This window comes from Pyricularia pennisetigena, chromosome 2, assembly GCF_004337985.1.
Source record: "Pyricularia pennisetigena strain Br36 chromosome 2, whole genome shotgun sequence".
NCBI lineage: Eukaryota > Fungi > Ascomycota > Sordariomycetes > Magnaporthales > Pyriculariaceae > Pyricularia > Pyricularia pennisetigena.
In genome coordinates, this window is record NC_043741.1 from 4061593 (window position 1) to 4079444 (window position 17852).

General features: G+C 51.8%; 3 protein-coding genes across 3 annotated transcripts; 2 read left to right on the forward strand and 1 right to left on the reverse strand.

Moving 5' to 3' along the window:
• Window positions 1-43: 43 nt before the first annotated feature.
• Window positions 44-1541, forward strand: PpBr36_01136 (uncharacterized protein; the record flags this gene model as incomplete). The annotated part of the gene is made up of 2 exons (XM_029888325.1): window positions 44-452; window positions 538-1541. The coding sequence occupies exons 1-2, from the start codon at window positions 188-190 to the stop codon at window positions 1539-1541; spliced, it is 1269 nt and encodes a 422-aa protein (XP_029752438.1). The 5' UTR covers window positions 44-187.
• A 325-nt stretch (window positions 1542-1866) lies between these two features.
• On the reverse strand, window positions 1867-5939 carry PpBr36_01137 (uncharacterized protein; the record flags this gene model as incomplete). Its single annotated transcript, XM_029888326.1, has 8 exons — window positions 1867-1996; window positions 2086-3272; window positions 3341-3802; window positions 3906-4172; window positions 4239-4618; window positions 4730-4906; window positions 5034-5355; window positions 5460-5939. 8 exons carry the CDS (start codon window positions 5937-5939, stop codon window positions 1867-1869), a joined length of 3405 nt encoding a protein of 1134 aa, XP_029752437.1.
• Window positions 5940-8839: 2900 nt separating this feature from the next.
• PpBr36_01138 (uncharacterized protein) lies at window positions 8840-14929 on the forward strand (the record flags this gene model as incomplete). The annotated part of the gene is made up of 2 exons (XM_029888327.1): window positions 8840-13618; window positions 13697-14929. 2 exons carry the CDS (start codon window positions 8840-8842, stop codon window positions 14927-14929), a joined length of 6012 nt encoding a protein of 2003 aa, XP_029752430.1.
• Window positions 14930-17852: the final 2923 nt, after the last annotated feature.

The following is a 17852-nucleotide window of genomic DNA, read 5'->3' on the forward strand; positions in this document are numbered from 1 at the left end:
ACACACACACACACACACACACACACACAACTGACATTGCAAGCCCTCCTCCAGGGGTACTGTCTGGGCGTTGACCAGCCTGGTCCTCAGGCGCCCGCAGTATGAGGCCGAAAGGGTCAATAAGAGACCCAAGAAGCGGAGTGGGTCGGCCCGTGGGAGGAGCGACTCTGACGTATCCAGCCCGGCCATGTCGTCTCCGGCCTCTCCTGAGCGAGCCTATAGCTCTGCCTTGTCATCGTCTGGGATGGGCAACGGCAACGGCAACGGCAGCGAAAGGCCCGTCAAGCGTAGGAGGAAATCGGTTCACTTCCTTGTAGCTCCGGATGAGGATGTTGCCGACTCCGTGTTTAATAATGACATGGAGTACTACTGGCAAGCGTTCCCCGAGGATGCCCCTTTTCGCGAGAGGCTGAGTTGGACATATGACTATTACACTTCATGGCGGGGCTCCGGTAAGTACGATGGGTTGATCGATCGACCCTTTGGTGCGATATGACATCAATTAACGCCCTGCGGCTGACGCCAAAACTGCCATAGGCTGGAATTTTGCAATTTCCACCATACCAACCTTCGACCCTCCACGAAAACCCCGGTCGGGAGAGTTGGTCCAGATCGAGTCAATCCCAGTTAGGTCCAGGGCAGGCGTTTCCCGTCCCGTCAGCAACAGAGGGCTACTCCTCACCAGGCTCGGAAGATCTGTGCTGGCATACCTGGCACTCGACGTCTGTTCCACTCTCATGAGGCATGATCCTTATTTCCGCACCGGTCGTCACGAAGTAGCCCCGTCCCCGTCGGCCCCGTTGGCTCCTCATCTTCCTCCCGCCTTGCTGTACATATACAGGAGCTTCCTCGCATCCCTGATAGTCTTCAACGCCCTGTGGGCCCTGTTCTCGATGGACCAGGTCATCAGGCGCTGGCTGATGACCAGGCTCTTCGGCAGGGACGTCCGCACCGAGCTGTGGCTGTACTCGGACACCTTTGGGTCCTTTGCCCAGGTTCTCGACCACGGCCTCGGCGGTCTATGGGGGCGATCCTGGCACCAGACCTTCAGGATAGGATTCACGGCGCCTTCGGTGCTCCTCCTCGCAGGGACGCGCAGCAAGGCTGCCAAGAAGCTCCTAAGCTCGCTGGTCGCCTTTTGCATCTCGGGCGCCATGCACGCCACCGGCAGCTTCACCATGCCGCGCGGCGCCAGGCCCTGGATGCCCTGGCTGTTCTTCGTCCTGTCCTGGGTCGGCACGGCCGCGCAGACGGCCCTGTACCACGGCCTGCGTCTCGACCGCGTCGCCCCGAGGCTCCCCACGCTCGCGCGGAGGACGTCCAACCTGCTGTTCTCCTGCGCCTGGCTGCTCCTGACCTGCTGGGTCTTTGTCGACGACATGTGCCGCGCCGGCATGTGGATGTTTGAGCCCGTCCCCTTTTCCTTTGCGCGCGCCGGCGGCTTGGGTCTGCCCGGCGACCAAGACGTGTGGCGTATCAAGGAGCCGCTCATCTATTGGCATTCCGGGAGACACTGGTGGGATACTGGACTTGCTGCCTAAACTTTGGTCCTTTTGCTTTTTTTGTTGTGGATTTTCTTCCTCTCTCTCTCTCTCTCTCTCTCTCTCTCTCTCTCTCTCTCTCTCTTTTCTTTCTCTATCTCATGATGAACTGATGCTACCAACGAGGGAATGGGCCAAGATGGACTTTGTTACAAATGCCATTTGATTACAGAAACCATGATACCCTTGATCTTGGCTACTTAGACATAGCGTTTGCGGCATGGATTAGACACTATCAGGATTAATTATGCCCCAGGGGCTTTTTGGGAATAAACTTCTACATGGTGGGTGAGCAGCCAAGTTGTTGGGCAGTGGATCGCTCTCCCTATACATTGCATACTGGGAGTTTGCCCTTGAAATTCAACTTGCGTATCTCCGTATCCAGCCAAGATAGAACTTGACCATACCCGGCCTGTCTCTTGGCCAACACTCGCTTGAAGGCGTGCAATGAAAGCCTACAGATATAAAACACAAGTCAGTAATTCCGCTGAATCTGTTCTCAAAAGAGAGTCACGGCCGGCGAGAGTATCGGCAGCTCACGCACCACTTGACCAGCTTCTTGCTGATGCCACACTCATACCCGGGGAATCTGGCCCTCCTCGACTTGCTCGCCAGCAACGCATACGCAACGTCGACCAGCGTGGTAATGGTCTGCAGGACGACGTGCGTCCTCGGTCGTCTCCGCTGCGGCATGGCCCTGGCGTACGCCCACATCTTCTTGGCCGTCTCGGCCAGGGCGCCAAAGAGGTTGGCGAGCACCGTGGGCCGCGAGTTGTGCGTCGAGTCGAAGAACATCAGGTGCGACTGTATCTTGAAGGCGTTGAGCACCTTGCGCTGAAAGTTGAGGCCCTGGTGGCGCGAGAAGTCCACCGTGAGCGCGCGCGGTGCCGCCGGGTCGCGCCGGTCTTTGCTGACGTCGAGCGAGCTGCAGCTGATGAGCGTGCCGCAGTAAGGGAACCCTGTCGATCTACCGGGGCCCAGCTTGGGAACCTCGACTCCCTGGCACACCACGTCAAAGTTCACGAGACTCTTGTTGGGGTTGACGGTGACTCCATATTCAGGCACACCGGCGTGCATGACCTCTATGAACTGCCTCGCCTTGGACACGTCGAGCGTAATCAGAAGAAAGTCGTCGATTAAACGAAGAAGAAGACAGTCGCCAGACTGCAAGAAGGCCAATTTTTTGAGTTCCAAATCAGCATAAAAATAGTTGCAGAGGAGCGAGCTGAGTATAGAGCCTTGTGGGATTCCGTCCTTTTGTCGATAAAACCTCTTGCCTATTCGAATCAGGTTCTGTTTGATGTGCGATGTAATCAGATTCATCAAGTCGATCGTGTTGTGGACCTTTTGGAACACGCTCTCGAAGTAGACGGCGTTGTTCTTGTTCCGGGCGATCTGGGAGGCAAGCACATCCATGAATGTGACATGATCCCCTACGCCTCTGGCATAAGAGCGCCACCTCTTGGCAAGCTTGCCTGGGTCCGAAGGATCGCCAGTCGACCGCTCAACCTCGGCGTGCTTGATGAGCTTGTATTGGCCGTGAGTAGGGATCTCTGATATAAGCTGAAGGACTGCCGACTGGGGTATTGTATCGAAGGCGGCCTTGACGTCGACTTTTGCAAAGTAGAACCTTCTGTTCGCAGTACCCACGCGCTCCTTGAAAGCCTTTAACCGACTGTATATGTCGCCAACGGAGAACATGGCTGACCCAAGCCTGGATGGATCTTTGGTCTGCGGTAGACATGTTAGCCGGGACCTTGCATACGTCAGCGCATGGACAGTGGGCAACGACTGCTTACCTTTTCGTATTTGAGCATAGTATGGGCCGGGCCAAGGATAGTGTTTATGCTGGCACCAAGCATCTTCTTGCTACCATTGGCCAGCGCTCTTCGGCGCAGATTAGTAATGGGACGCATGCTGGAGCCTTTCGGCAACAGCCTCACTTGACTAAAGTTGAGGTCGCGCGAGCCAAGTATCCGTTGTGCCTCCTCCGTGCTCATCTCCTCGTACGTGTTGACTTTGAGGACGGCCATGAATGGCTCTGCAACCTGACGCCAAACATCGTGCCGGAAGAAGAATAGCTGGGAACGGTGAGTACTTGATTCTGTGACGTAAAAGTTGCTGCGGATCAAAGGAATGAGTATTGAATCGAAGAGGTAGTAGAGGAATTCTTGGAATATTTCGATTCGCTTCAGCCTATCCGACTGGCTGGCTTTTTGGCATGATAATTTAGGCGGAGCAAGCCATTCTATTTCCTTGATCTGGAGCATTGTAAGCTTTGGGGGGGTTTTTTTTCTTCTTCTTTTTCCCTCGTCTGGTCTGATGGTACTAGCTGGATGGGGTATTTCAATATCTAGGGCATACCTTGAATCCCTGGCTTAGTTCGTGAAGATTCATCGTCTCGAACCGCCGCAGTTTGATAAAATGATCAACATGTTTAAGGAACACTTTCTTATTGGCCACTCTGGTCTGCCCCTCTCCCCAAAACTTATCGGGGACAAGCTTGGAAAGGACTGCTTGGCAGTACGCAGATACATGAGCTGCAGGAGTAGAGAGCTCAAGTACCAAGGCTTGCTCGTCTCTCTTGACAACATCCTTAAGCGAGGCTACGATGCTGTTGGTTGAAGAAGCCTATTCAGAGAGTAAGAATTTATGATGTTTGAATCTACTAGGTGAACCATCACGACGCCAACTTACAGGACAGTAATGTTTCAAGAGCGCAGAATACGAGCAACGCCGATGCAATATCTGCATCTTCTCCACCAAGTGAAAGGGAGTACCTCTGAGTCGTTTGGGAATTGAAACATGAGCGGGGCTCGAGGATTTGAATTTCTGTTGAATCTCCTCCTCACGCAGTGTATAGTCTTGGAACCTCTGGCTTGTTTGGGTGTGGTCAACGACAGACGTGAAGGCATTGTGCAAGCCAAACTGCCGAGGGAACATATACATCATGCAATGTATCGTGTTGCCGCGCATTTTCTCCTGCCGGGCGGCATCTCCAAGTTTGCTATTGCCCCCTTTCCCTTTCCGTACATCATCGGCGTCTTCTGAGATTGCTGGGTACCTGTTCAGGACATCTATTGCTCGGGAAATCAGTTTCAAATACACACCATGACAAGTTCTATAGCAAAGATTGAAATGGAAAAAAAAAAGAAAAATTAAAAATTAGTTGGATGTAGGGTACATACGGATGTGTCTGAGTCCAAAGTGCACTGCTCCGCGGGCATTTAGGGCTGCGCGCGAGTATAGCATCCGGCTCCTCACAAAGACTATTTCTGCCGCCGACTTTTGGCTTCCATGAACTTTACTGAGGTCTTGTGGTGGCTTGGTAGCAATGATCGGCTCCAAGTTTGTAATGGGTCTCCCTGTTGTTAAGTAATCTCAGTGGTGCTGTTCCACGCAATCATACGTATTTATCCCAAGTTTTGCGTCTCTCAATGCTGACTAGCCTTGATAAAGCTTGGATCAGACAAGCCCCTGGCAGCAACTCACCACTCAATTGATAATAGTTCTCATTCCCGGTTTGCACTTTGACAAAGATGGAATGGTCTAAGAGGAGATCAATCATGATCCTCTCTCCAGCCTGGCCGAGCATCGATAGCAGCTCTGGCCATGGTGATGATTTGAGTGTCTTGACGCGTGGGTTCGGTTGCGTAACGAATATTCCGGGTACGGCATCGGCGGCCGCGAGCCCGACGTATCCGTTAGCTCGAGAGGCCGGTCCCCTGCTGAAGCCATCGCACAACAGATGGCGTGGCCAGCCCCCGCATTTCTTTTCCCTCTCAAACAGAGACCAGATGACGAAACTGACAATCTGATGGCATTCAAGGTTCAGTGTCGGTGTTCCTGTCATGCCGGTTTGGCAATACTTTACAATCATCTCATGTATGGGATGGAAGAGACGAGACGAGATCTTACCTCTGACTGGCAGAAGAGAGCTTTTGTCACGCCGTCCGTCAGGGTGACGTAAGATTCGTCGCCTCTCTGGGAGAAGTTTGCCCACTGCTCCCATCGTCCATCGGAGAGGGCCGTCTGCTCTTCCGAGGCGGCTACAATGGTCGAGTCAAGGAGCTGGGCCACTGCAGCCTCGAGTGGTTTGTCTGCGGCGCCGTCCTTGCCGTGAACTCGGCCACCGATGGCTGCGATCTTGCGTCTCCTGATCCTAGACGAGGAAGGGAGACTTGCAAGCAGGTGCTCGCGCAGGGTTTTCAAGCATGGGAAATACTGCGACAAGACAGGATGCGTGAATTCAGCAGGACGAGACTGCTTATCCAGCTCCAATTCGTCGATTCGTCCCCCCTTGTTGCGTTTCTTGGCTGGCATGGTGCAAGTAAAATCACCAGCGACCTCGCTGCCATGGTCCTGGCACCTCCGCCGCTTCTTGTTGTTCTTTGACATGTCTGAAGCTGCCAATATCCAGTCGATCTAGCACTACCAAGACGCCCATATCCGAGTGTGATAATGGTAATCAACGGATGATTGATTGTGCTTTTTCGTCTCTTGGAGCCTTGTCTAAACAGCCATCTTCAGTTCGCCAGAATTTAATTCAGTGACGCAGAATCAAGCCCATCGTATCGAGAAGACGATAGAGACGACTTGTATAGTTGACCAAAAAAAAAGGAGATTGGATGAGTATGTCAAAGTCACAAACAAGCAAGACAAGACAAGACAGAAGGGATATTTGCGTGCTGCGTCCCAAAGAGTCCAAGAGTGGGACGCGTCTCATAGACAAAATCGACTTTTACGGCAATCAGGTGGGTACCTCAGCTGGTAATGCAGGGTAGGTAAGATTAGGTAAGGCAAGGTAAGTAAGTATACTGTACATAAGCTTGGGAATAAGGTAGATCGCTGCTGCTAGAAGAATTGGTTGGATGGTGGGGCTTGTCTTTGATCGAGCAATGCTTCGGATCGATCAAATCATGTTCCATGGATTGAATTTTCCCTTATCTTGGCTAAAAGCAACCCAAACACAGGGAGACTAAAAAAAAAAAAAAAAAAAAAAAAAAACACTCACAGAACGTTTGGAGATTACCGGGTCGTCGACTTCTAGCTTGAATCGGAAGCACTGACTGGTCAAAGTGTTGATTGTGGTGGCTTGGGGCTAAGCCCAGTCATGCCTCACTGGTCGATTCCGCGCGTTCGAGTCCAGTGCCTTGGGCTGGCAAGGTTGCCAAGGTTGGGTACCGTACGTAGGTGGGCAACCGTATATACCTTGGGCATCTTATGCAGTCATTCTAGGTCAATGCCTGTGGGCGCCAGCGGACGACGTTGAAAAGAGGCGCGCGGGCGGCATGCATGCCACAGATTGTTCTAGTCTCGTCCAACGACGATGTGCATTTTGCAACTTCGCCTTGCCACGTTTCGTATGTTGAATGACACAATACTACAAGCTAGCCGCAGTTGGTTGATTCTTTTTTTTTTTTTCTTTTTTTTTTTTTTTTTGTGTGTGTGTGTGTGTGTGTTTTGGGAGGGGGAGTTTCCATGATGCGAGAAAGGTAGGTATAAAGAAACAGAAGAAAGTAGAGCAGATTAATGATATAATAATAATAGCTTTCTCGCTTGTCATATACAGACATGTAACATGGACAAAATCACACGGTAACAACCATCTTGCAATTGCTGAAATCCATACAGTACCTTGTGACGATCTCCAAAATGGAAAGGCTGATCAAACCTATCAATCCCACTCCCTTGGACAATGGAAGCTGCAAGGGTTGAGAGGAGAACAAATAAAGGATCAATTAAGGTGGGATAATAAAAAGAAACCAAAACACTGCAGCGCTCAAACACAGAATGTCTTTCCGAAGTAGACAAGGAAGTTTCAAAGAGTGGGAACATTTGGGGAGGAAAATGAGCTGCCGACTAAAGAACCCTCGTCGGGTTGCTCCCGGCAGTTGCTGTGATTAGGTAGGTCGTACATTGGCCTTCTGGCTTCATCAAGACGGCAATTGATGAACAGGAGGTACGAAGACTCGTGTGTTTGGATGAAATAGCCTCAGGGATTGCATCTACAAAGTGGCTAGTAGTAACATCAGAACCCTACCTATTCATGTTTGACTAGCTAGGATGGATGTGAAGTGACAACCCTCCTTTTCTCTTCCCGTCGGCCCCTGCTTTCCAAATCTAATGTCTGTAGGCGGAATTTTTTTTTCTCCTTTTCTCAGCTGTCCGCGGGCTGGATCATCCTTACATTCCGACCAAGTGGATGCCTGCTTGTTCGGTGATTACCACTTCAATCATCCAGTCAGATGCTTAGATGCACACGTCAAAAAAGAAAGCATAACCATGTTAATTGTGTCTTGGATTGAGGGGCGAGGTAAGGATCGTCACCCCCAAGGGGTTGGCGATAGTTTATTTTTTATTCTTTTCTGTATGTAATTCTTTTTTTTTTTTTTTTTTTTTTTTTTTTTTTTTTTTTTTTTTTTTTTTTTTTTTTTTTTTTTTTTAGCAGCATAGTCTCCTTCTCCTGCTCGCTAAACAAGGAGGGTGCTTTTTCTAGCTGCCCTTTCCTGCCCGTCTTGCCTGCCCTTGTTTGTCTCTGATGCAAAAAAGCAACGCGGCTCCCTGGCCACTGATTCCTCCCTGCAGGGTGTTGTTGTTTTCTCGGCTAGACCACTTTAGGGTATCGTAAGGTAGCAGGGAGGGTACCTTACCAACCAAATGAATGTCAGGTTGATGTGGCTTGTGCTTGTGCTTGTGTTAGCGAGTGGGGATTCGACCCGTCGGCCGGGGAAAGTGGTCGGGCGTATGAGTTAGGTGCCTGCTCGCTGCACCTCCCTACAACGTTGGAAATCCAATCCAATCCAGCCAGCAAAGACGAGATCTGACCCAGACTTTCAATCCAAGCGAGGGCATGCAAGCGCGTATATGCTGCAGCCTTTATGACCTATCAGCAGCAGCAGCAGCAGCAGCAGCAAGAGGACAAAGAAAAAAAGAAAGAAAAAAAAAAGTGAACCTACCTACTGGGCAGACAATTGGCGTCAAATCAACACAGTGCGCTAAAGAGCTCGCCTCGCTTTCACTGAAGAAGTACTGCGGTACCCTGCCAGCCAAATTTCAGACAAACGGACGGCAAGCCGCCATAGTCAACGAATTTTGGACCCGGCAAAACCGCTGCAGAGACCTGAGCGACTCCACTTTCCACTTCGTCCATCCGCCTCCTTCACAGCGGAGGAGCATGTCCTTCGCACGTCGTCGCTTCCACCCGCTCGGATTGTGATGCGTCCCGTCTGATGTTGGCCAGTCCTACCGCCTTGGGATGGTTGGGTCTTTGAAGCCTGACTGATGACTGCCACACCATGGACGGGGGCAACGAGGAGGACCGCTCGGGCACCGCACCATTGCCGCCCAGCTCGAGACCCTTCCATCACCAACAGCAACATGATCCCCGTCAGCACCACCACCATAACCACAACCATAACCACAGCCACTACCAGCAGCATTACAATTACGAACTTGACGACGACGCCTTCACACCACCCGCCGCTGCCTCCACCATACAACACTTCGATCGAAACCCCAACCGCCCCGAAGTCGAGACTTATGCCGCCGCCAATCTCCAGGCCGTAGCCGCCAATGCTGCTGCTGTCGCCTACCCAAACTCCGACTTTTCCAACGCGGCACCCCCCGAAAGTCCTTCCGAACCCGACGACTTCTATCGCGATCACAGAAGCCGACCGGCCGACTCGATGGCTTCGGCTGCCCTCCCGCAGCATCACCACACCCTCCCACGCACTCACAACATCGCGCATTCCCGACAAACATCCGCCACCGCGCGTGCAGATTCGTACGGTACCTCGATTGTATCCAAACATGGGCAAAATGGGCTTGCCGCAGGCCACAGCGGACCCCGGTCCACATACCGCTCCGCTTCCATGCCCATAGATGATAGACCGTCCAAGCCAACTGCCGGTGCCTACGGCCCTTCGAAGCAGCCAAGTGTGAAGGATCTGAAGAAGCGCTTCGACCAAGCAGTAGCGGAACCGTCACAGGGCAAGGTTATACGTCAGCCAGGAACTCGGCTCGTCTCCAAAGATGGCTCGTCCGCCACTGCACGTGGCCGACTTGGCGGTCCGCCGGGGACCTACCTTACTCTCAGGACCTCAGTTGACCGCGATGCTGGGTCCTTTTCCACAAGGTCCAGTTCCAGGCAGAAATATGTGGAGGAGGATCAACTTTCCAGCAATGCCAAATCTTTCGCGAGCAGGATGAGGCCGAAAGCAGCTAGTACTGCAACCAGCACTCTTGCGCAGGCTGCCAAGGCTGTATCCCCTCCCCCTGTCAGATCACCAAGTGTCCCAGCGACGTCACCTCGGTCTGCGCGACCGGCTGGTCTACTATTCGGAGAGATACTGCCACAGGATGACGGCTCACGCACTGTGGGTTATGGTATTGACGAGATGACCACTAGATCTCTACGAACCTCCGAGCAACAAGCCCATGAGCTTACTTCACCTGACCGCGCCTCTCAAGATGATGGCGAACCAGAGTCCCCCGCTGAATGGTACCGCAGATCATCCAAAGGCTCGAGGATACCGACGTCTGTTCATGTCAGGACACAAAGCGATACTTCAGCCAACAAGTCGCCCATTTCGGGGAACCGACGTCCGGCCTCTCGACAAAATCGAAACTCGACATCGTCGCAAGCATCGCAAGCATCATCGCTCTCGTCTCGTCTTCCGGTCTCGGTGAAAAAGTTGGGCGAATCACCAACCCAAAGCAGTCCGTCAACCCGTGCTAACTCACCTTCCCAACCTCTTCCGGCCAGTGGGAGATCCTCCAGGCAGCATGGCATCCGCGCCAAAACGCCAACGACACGGTCAACCACACCCACCAGCAAACGCTCGAACCACAGTACGCCGACAACATCATCACGAAGACCTGCGCCCAACAAGATCGCCACCCCTAGTAATCAAGGGAACACCCGGCTAGCAGCCTACATATCTGCTCCGCCGCCCAAGCTATCACCCCCACTGCGAAGTTCACGCCCGCGGCAGCCTGTTTCGAGCGCCAGTACGGCGAGCTCTCGTCTGAAAGCTGTCGAACGTTCCTCTGCCAACAAAAGATTAGGGCATGATGACGAGCCCAACGGTCGCAGGCGCAAGATAGACGTTGGTCCAATCGACTTTGCGCAACGCAGGGAGACGATCAAGCTCGCATATAGCAAATCGATTCGAGAGTCTCAGGCCCGCGAGGCAAGACAAGCTGCTGCGGCGAGGCGAAAGGAACAGATGGAAGCAGCAGCGAAAGCAAAAGCGGAAGCCGAAAAGGCCTTGCAGATGCGTGCGGACGCGTCTTCTGCGAAACAGCCACCAGAGCGGGAATCCCCATTCACTCGTGCAGACCTGCCAGCTCCTGGTGAACAAGGTTCTGCCGTAGACAGCGGCTTGGGCTCTTCGGAGCCTTCTTCAAGGCTCGTCACGTCTGAAGACAAGACGGATGCGGATGCCACTGCGGCGGATGTACCATCCAAGTTTCCCGATCTCGAGATTCCAGGGAGCTTTCCCAGCTTTGGTTCCCCTGACTTGGCGCAAGAGGAAGTGCCTATGTCGGCTATTTCGAACACTTCCGTGATCACCGAGTTCGACGACGAGCCGCAGACGGAGCCCCCTGTATCGATAGGTCAGACTTCGGGCTTAGGTATTCAACTGCCTTCTGCACAGCCTGATGCAGTTTACGAAAAGGCCATCTATCAATCGCCATTCGAAGATGACCGTGTAGAGGGCGCGGTTCAATCCACGATTGATGCGACACAGGACTTACCGTATGCTCATGAGCCTTCCAACAATTCTGCGCCCACAACCACAGAACCCGAGAGAGGAAGCGCATCCGAAGCTGAGCTTCTTTCGGGATCCCAGCATATGGAAGACATACCTATTCTGATACAAGATCAAGACCCAAAGAGTTTGGTCAAGCCAGTAGTCAAAGATGATGCGATCGCACAACAGGACTTGCCAGCAGAACAAACACCACCAACCGCTAGCCATCAAATACCCGAGTACGAGCCTGGGCCGTTTGTACCCCAATCTCAGCCCACAACGGTGACCATTCTTAGCCGTGGGTCCTCTGACTTCTTGCCGCCTGTGCAAACAAATTTTCGAACTGATGTTGTCCGTGATTCGGAAGGACCCAGTCAGTCACCGCAGATGGACAGTCTGGAGGACTTCTATATTGGCGGCCCACACCTGCGAGATAACATCTCCGCCCTACGAGATTCGACCTTCATGTCGTCTGAAGCCTCGGACGAGCACATGACATCTTCTGCTGAGGCACAAAGAACGCCCGACACTTCCAGAAGCTTGACAATCCCTGGCTTAATATCACCGGCGAATCGGACAAGTCAACACTCGGCATGGACTGACTTCTCGCTTGAAAGCTCCGATGCTGGACGCGAGCGCACTTCTAAATCCGGGATGAATGTCATCAGCCGCGACTCCACAGTGAGGGGGCGCCCGCCGATGTTCGATTCCAGGCCAGATTCTTATGCCAGTGACCACAGGAGTGAAGACCATGGATACAACTCCGATGTGCCGAGAGCGGATGGGCGTAGCACGGGCACATTTCAGCTGGAAAGACATGAGCTCCCAGAGCTTGACACAGGTGATGGATTTACCATGGATTACGTATCGCCTTCCGCCAAGCGTTCGTCGGTGCCCGGTCAACCTGACCATGAACCACCGCCAATACCGACTCCTGACAATCGTTCCGTTCAAGAGGGCCGTCGAACACCATCGAGTAGTTACTACGACCAGACTCGACCTAATAGCTACCTACAAAGCGTCCCTGACGATGAGTTCGGCGGATCGCGCCGGGAGAGCGAGGAGTTTACGCAGCCAACTTTCACCCCGCACTCAACTGGCCACGCGTCCCTCGATAGCACGGGGATTGGCTTTAGCAGGACAACGACGCTTGAGGTCGATCAAAAGACAGCCTTGGCCGACGATGTCAAAGACCAAACGAGCGCCCAAGCTGGTGCCAGTGGAAAGGAAAGGAACCGCCTTGTGCAACGCCAGAACGTTGTCAAGGAGCTTATCGACACGGAGGGATCGTTTGTCAGGGATATGAACGTTATCGAAGAAATCTACAAGGGAACCGCCGAGGCCTGTCCGAAACTCGACAACAAGACGATCAAGCTCATCTTTCGAAACACGGACGAGATCATCGCTTTCCATACTGCGTTCCACATAGAATTGAAGGAGGCGGTGGCGTCCGTGTATAGTCCCAAAGGTCGACGGTCACCGCTTTCCAGGGAGAGCAAGGAAGATCCTATCTCGGATTCAATGACTGTTCGCTCAAATGGCTCCTGCTCGAAAGATGGCCGTGATACAAACATGGAGCCCGACGACGGCAAAGATCGGCAAACATCCATTGGACCTGTTTTCGTCAAGGGTATCGAACAGATGCGTGTTGTCCATGAAAGTTTTCTGCGGACCAGTGACCCAGCCGCGAAGCGTCTGATTCAGATACAGGAAGACCCAGCGGTTCAGGTTTGGTTGAGCGAGTGTAACGAGGCTGCCAGGGATCTCACGGCCGCATGGAATCTGGACTCGCTCCTGATCAAGCCAATGCAGCGCATCACCAAGTACCCGAACTTGATCAGTCAGCTTCTTCAATATACACCCGAGGATCATCCGGATCGAGAAGCGCTAATATCCGCTCGCAACGCACTCGAGACTGCTATTCTTGACATCAACAAAACGAAGAAGAATTTTGAGCTCGTGGGGCAGATCGTGGGCCGCAAGCGCAAGGAGTCCGACGTTCGAGCAGGCTTCGCCCGGGCCTTTGGGAAGCGTGTCGACAAGCTGCAGGCTGCCGCAATTCGCGTTGAGGAGGATACGGAGTACAAGGCGCTTCAGGAAAAATTCGGGGATGATTACTTGCGACTTCAGGTCGTCCTTCGAGATGTCGAGTTTTATACCCGCAAAGTATCAGAATACGTGCACGAGTTCCTCCAGTATCTTTCCGCTATGGAGCTTGTCATGCGACTCCAGCCGTCGCCCTTTCCTGAAATTGAGAGCAAATGGGCCCGCTTCAACGTGTCGATGCGAGATATGGAGAAGGTCGCCTTGGATCAGCATGTAAGTGCTTTAGCAAGCCATCGTCAGCCCTTTCCATCCATCTATATGCCTACCCGCTAACCGTCGTCCGCATGGCAGCTCGCACAAGTACGAAAGCATGTCATAGAACCGTTCGAGCTGGTGATTCGATGCTACAATCATCCGTCCTTGGCCATGAAGAAGCGGGCAAAACGCCGTCTCGACTTCGAGAGGGCGGAACAGCTCAAGAAGGCAGGCAAGAAGGTAGATAAGCAGCTGAGCGAGCTGGTCGAGCAATACGAGGCCCTGAACGAGACATTGAAGAAAGAATTGCCAAAGCTGTCGGCCCACACCGAAAAGATAGGTAACATCTGTCTCGGGAACTTTGTCTGCATCCAGGTCAAATGGTTCTCGATATGGAAAGATAAGGTCAAGGCCGTTCTCGACGACAAACATGTGCCGGAGATGTCTGAGGTGGTTGCCTCATTTCATAGGGAGTTCAAGTCGATGGAGGAGCAGATCGCCAGCATCGGCATTATCAACCCCAGTCTAAAGCCGAGGACGTCTCAGTCAACGACAGACGATGGCATGTCACGAATCAAATCTAGGCCCTCTGAACTCACGACTCGCTCTAGAGGACTGTCTATAAACGACATGGTACCGACTATACCGACACCTGATTTTGTCAGAGCCAATAACGGACATAATATTACATCGCCTACTGTGACGTCTCCGACGTCGTCATCTCACCACTACTACTACTACAAAGAACAGCACTCGGGACTGAATGGCCATGGGCAGTCTAGATACGCTGTACCAGCTTCTCCCAGCCACAACAGCAGTCTCTCTGGCGCTCCTCCTCGGCCGCCCACAAGTCGCAGTTATGATTCCGGACCGTCACATCGCCCAAGCGTGGACTCCACAGCACCAATCATGGGGTCGTTGCAACAAAGACGGGATTCGGGCTCTACATATGCCACCAACTATGCTTCATCCGAGCAGCGAGACCGACGGTTCTCAGGACTGTTTAGCTCAGCCATGCCGCCCGAGGAGGCGGAGGAGCGCCAGTTGAGGTCACGACAGCCATCACAAAGACCTTCTCGGGCTTCATCCCGCGAGCGACCCGCGATAAACGGGTACAATGTCATGTTCCTCGCCGCATCTCTTTTTGAGTTTAATATTGAAGATACAAAGCACGAGGCCGGGTATCCTTATCTGACGTACCAAGCCGGTGAGATATTCGATGTTATTGCAGAAAAAGGCGAGCTATGGCTCGCCAAGAACCAGGACGACCCCGCGAAAGTCGTCGGGTGGATTTGGTCAAAGCATTTTGCGAAGCTTGCAGACCCATAGCGAGTCCAGCCTGCTAGGCTGTTTCCACGTGCGATTTGATTTTCAGGTGATTTGGCATGGGATTACGAAGAAGTTGCCAATGGCGCATGTTTACGCAGGAGCAAAATATACCCGGTCGGATACTACCTGTTTGAGTGAGTATCAATCATTGGAGCAGACTAGAAAGAGATTTTTTGGGGCAATTTTTTGGAGGATAGATCAAGGGTACCTGATGGTTTGGAGGCGTTGACAAGGCAAGACACATGCTGGGAGCGAGTAGCTACAGGCGTTGCGATATTTTCTTATTTCTTTTATTTTTCATGTCCGACTGGACACCGGCTGAGATGGAACCTCGACCAAAATCGCTCCTTTTTTTTTCCCTTTGTGCCTTTTTTTTTTCTCTCTTATTGTTTCTCATTTTTTCCCCTCTCCTCTTTCGGCCACAATTCCTTACTTGGAGTGACGGGGTTGTTTGGTGTGGGTGTATTGATATTTCGCCTGCGCATCCGGCTATGGGAAAAGCGGGCATCAGTATAGGAATTTTCTCAGCTTTTTTGGTACATTTCATTTTCCCTCTGCAGGCTACCACTACTCAGACAACTTATTTCTTTTATTTGCTGATAAGGTTTCTCGCCAGCTGGCGAAGGGAGCAGAAAAGGATGGCGCGAGCACTTCATGACAAAGCTAGCTCATCACTCAATAGAGGTGTTTCGGACACTATATTATTCATGCGTGAGGATACTTAGAATGGGTTCTGTGGCCAAGGCTCATTGCGCACTTGGTATCTCTTCTTGTGGGATTCATCGGAATGCACGAATTTGTTTCTACCTGGATTGTTGCCCAAAGTGTTACCAGATGCCTCACTTTGCGCCTTTGTACCAGTGGCACGTGAAGATTGTGATTCGTAGAAGCCTGCCCGGCATAACAGAACAGGCCCAGCGCTCCCAAGATCCGAGCGAATGTTTGCAGTCAACCTCGTGCAGGTGTTCATGTGTATTGCACTGGAATCAGGACTATAAGCTCTCTTTTGTTGTATAACGACCTGCCAATGGCCGTATCCATTTCGCATTCTCCGAGGTGCGAGGTGCAAGGTGATCGCTTCAGATAGGTAGGTAGGTAGGCGGTGCTTGTGCGTCCGCCTCTGAGGGGTCCGGCTAGGCAATAAAATGGCGTATGGACAGATGTACAAGCGGGGGGGGGGGGGGGTTTCCGTCAAAAGTGACGATATCGTCACAACACATGATGGGTATGACCCACGGTCACAAGTCCCCATTTTCTCGCTCTCTACACGAGATATGGATTGTGAGTCCTGCCGGAACAAGCGGATAGCTGCAGATGCCATGTCATCTGATGGCCATTGACGAACGATACGATGTAGAGGTGGAGAAAAGAAAAGAAGAATTCCGGATAATGGCGAGTCTTTTAGTTGTCTGTTCTATATAGTGCCTTGCACAATAGACCATATTCCGGGGGGTTCCATCGCAGCTTACAATCGGGAGCCAATCCCAGGGCAGCTACCTCGAGACGTAAGCGCGCAGCTTGTTGCAACGACCATGTCAACACAGCATAGGATATAGTATGTGTTATGAGGTATGAGAAAGAGAGATAAGGGAAAGAAGGAGGGAAAAAAAGAGGAATTCCAAGGGATCTTGCCGTACTGTCATCAAGTCGTTATAGCAAGATGTGTCTGCTAGCCTGTCTTTGTTCTTAGAACCGCGGCTGTGCCACGACCGTGCGACATGTACGCGAGCTATGAAAGGGGTGTTGTTGTTGTCCATCATTATTTATCAATGCTATGGGCATGAAACCGACTGTTCGTTGCTGAGCAGATCCCTAGTGCGTAGCTAACAAGATTTGCATAAATCTGCATGACGCGAGCCGAGTTTCCGGAAACATCTGGCATCATCGACTGTTGGGGGAATTAATGCAGAGCGGTGAGATAAAAGGTTGAGGGATGAAAAAAAATAAACAAATATACATGTATATATGTATTTAAAAAAAAAAAAATAAAAAAAAAAAATAAAAAAAAAAAACCCCCATCAAATCGTCGCAATATACTTGCATGATATTGGGGTTGGCTGACAGCTGAAGCTTCTGGGTAAGGTTCCCAAACATATGCATTGTTGGCCATCCTTGCTCGCTGTTTGTTCGTGTCACTGCTTGCCTGGAGTTTCGGCGCCTACGCGAACATGATCTTCGCAGGATGACATGTGCCGATCATTTCAACCCCCCCGCAGCCCCTTGTTTCTGCGATTCGGATGCGTCGCCGAGTTTGACATGCACCCATGCCGGCCGGGTCCTGCTCCCTTTTTTTTTTTTTGGCCTGGCCTGGCCTCTGGATCGATCGGCTGTGCTACTCATCTCAGTAGAGAGGATACGAGAGCCGCAGAGGGTTGCTGGTGGCATCGTAGCATTGGCAGCTCGCTTGTCAAAACAACGCGACGAGTTGTTTAGACGTGTTACACACCTACCGACTCAGGTACTACATTGCACGGGTTGGAAACTTGAAGTCTGAATAAACATGGGATATCTAGCGCCTTTACGGGATATTTAGCCCCAAATTATGACAACGGGATGAGATGATCAAGTCTCTATTTCTTTTTTAAACCCCAAAATCTCCGAACGTTCCTTGGGGAAGCGGGAAAATGAGCGCCGTTAGTCAGGCGATTATCAGACTCTGTCATACATGGTGCGATTTAATTCTTTATGATCTCGTTGTGTTCGAGAAAAGTCGGCAAATACATGATCTGAGCTTCCTTTGTCGGGCTTGTTTCTGCAAAATTGCATCCATCCGATTGCCACCAGTGGGTACAGTACTCTATCATCGTACTTGGTTGGCATACACTCAGGTCTGTCGCACCGCATCACCATCCCACTCACTGTACAGTATGTATTACCGGCATTTCCCCGGTGCTTGCTACCATGTGCCATGTGCAAACCTCCG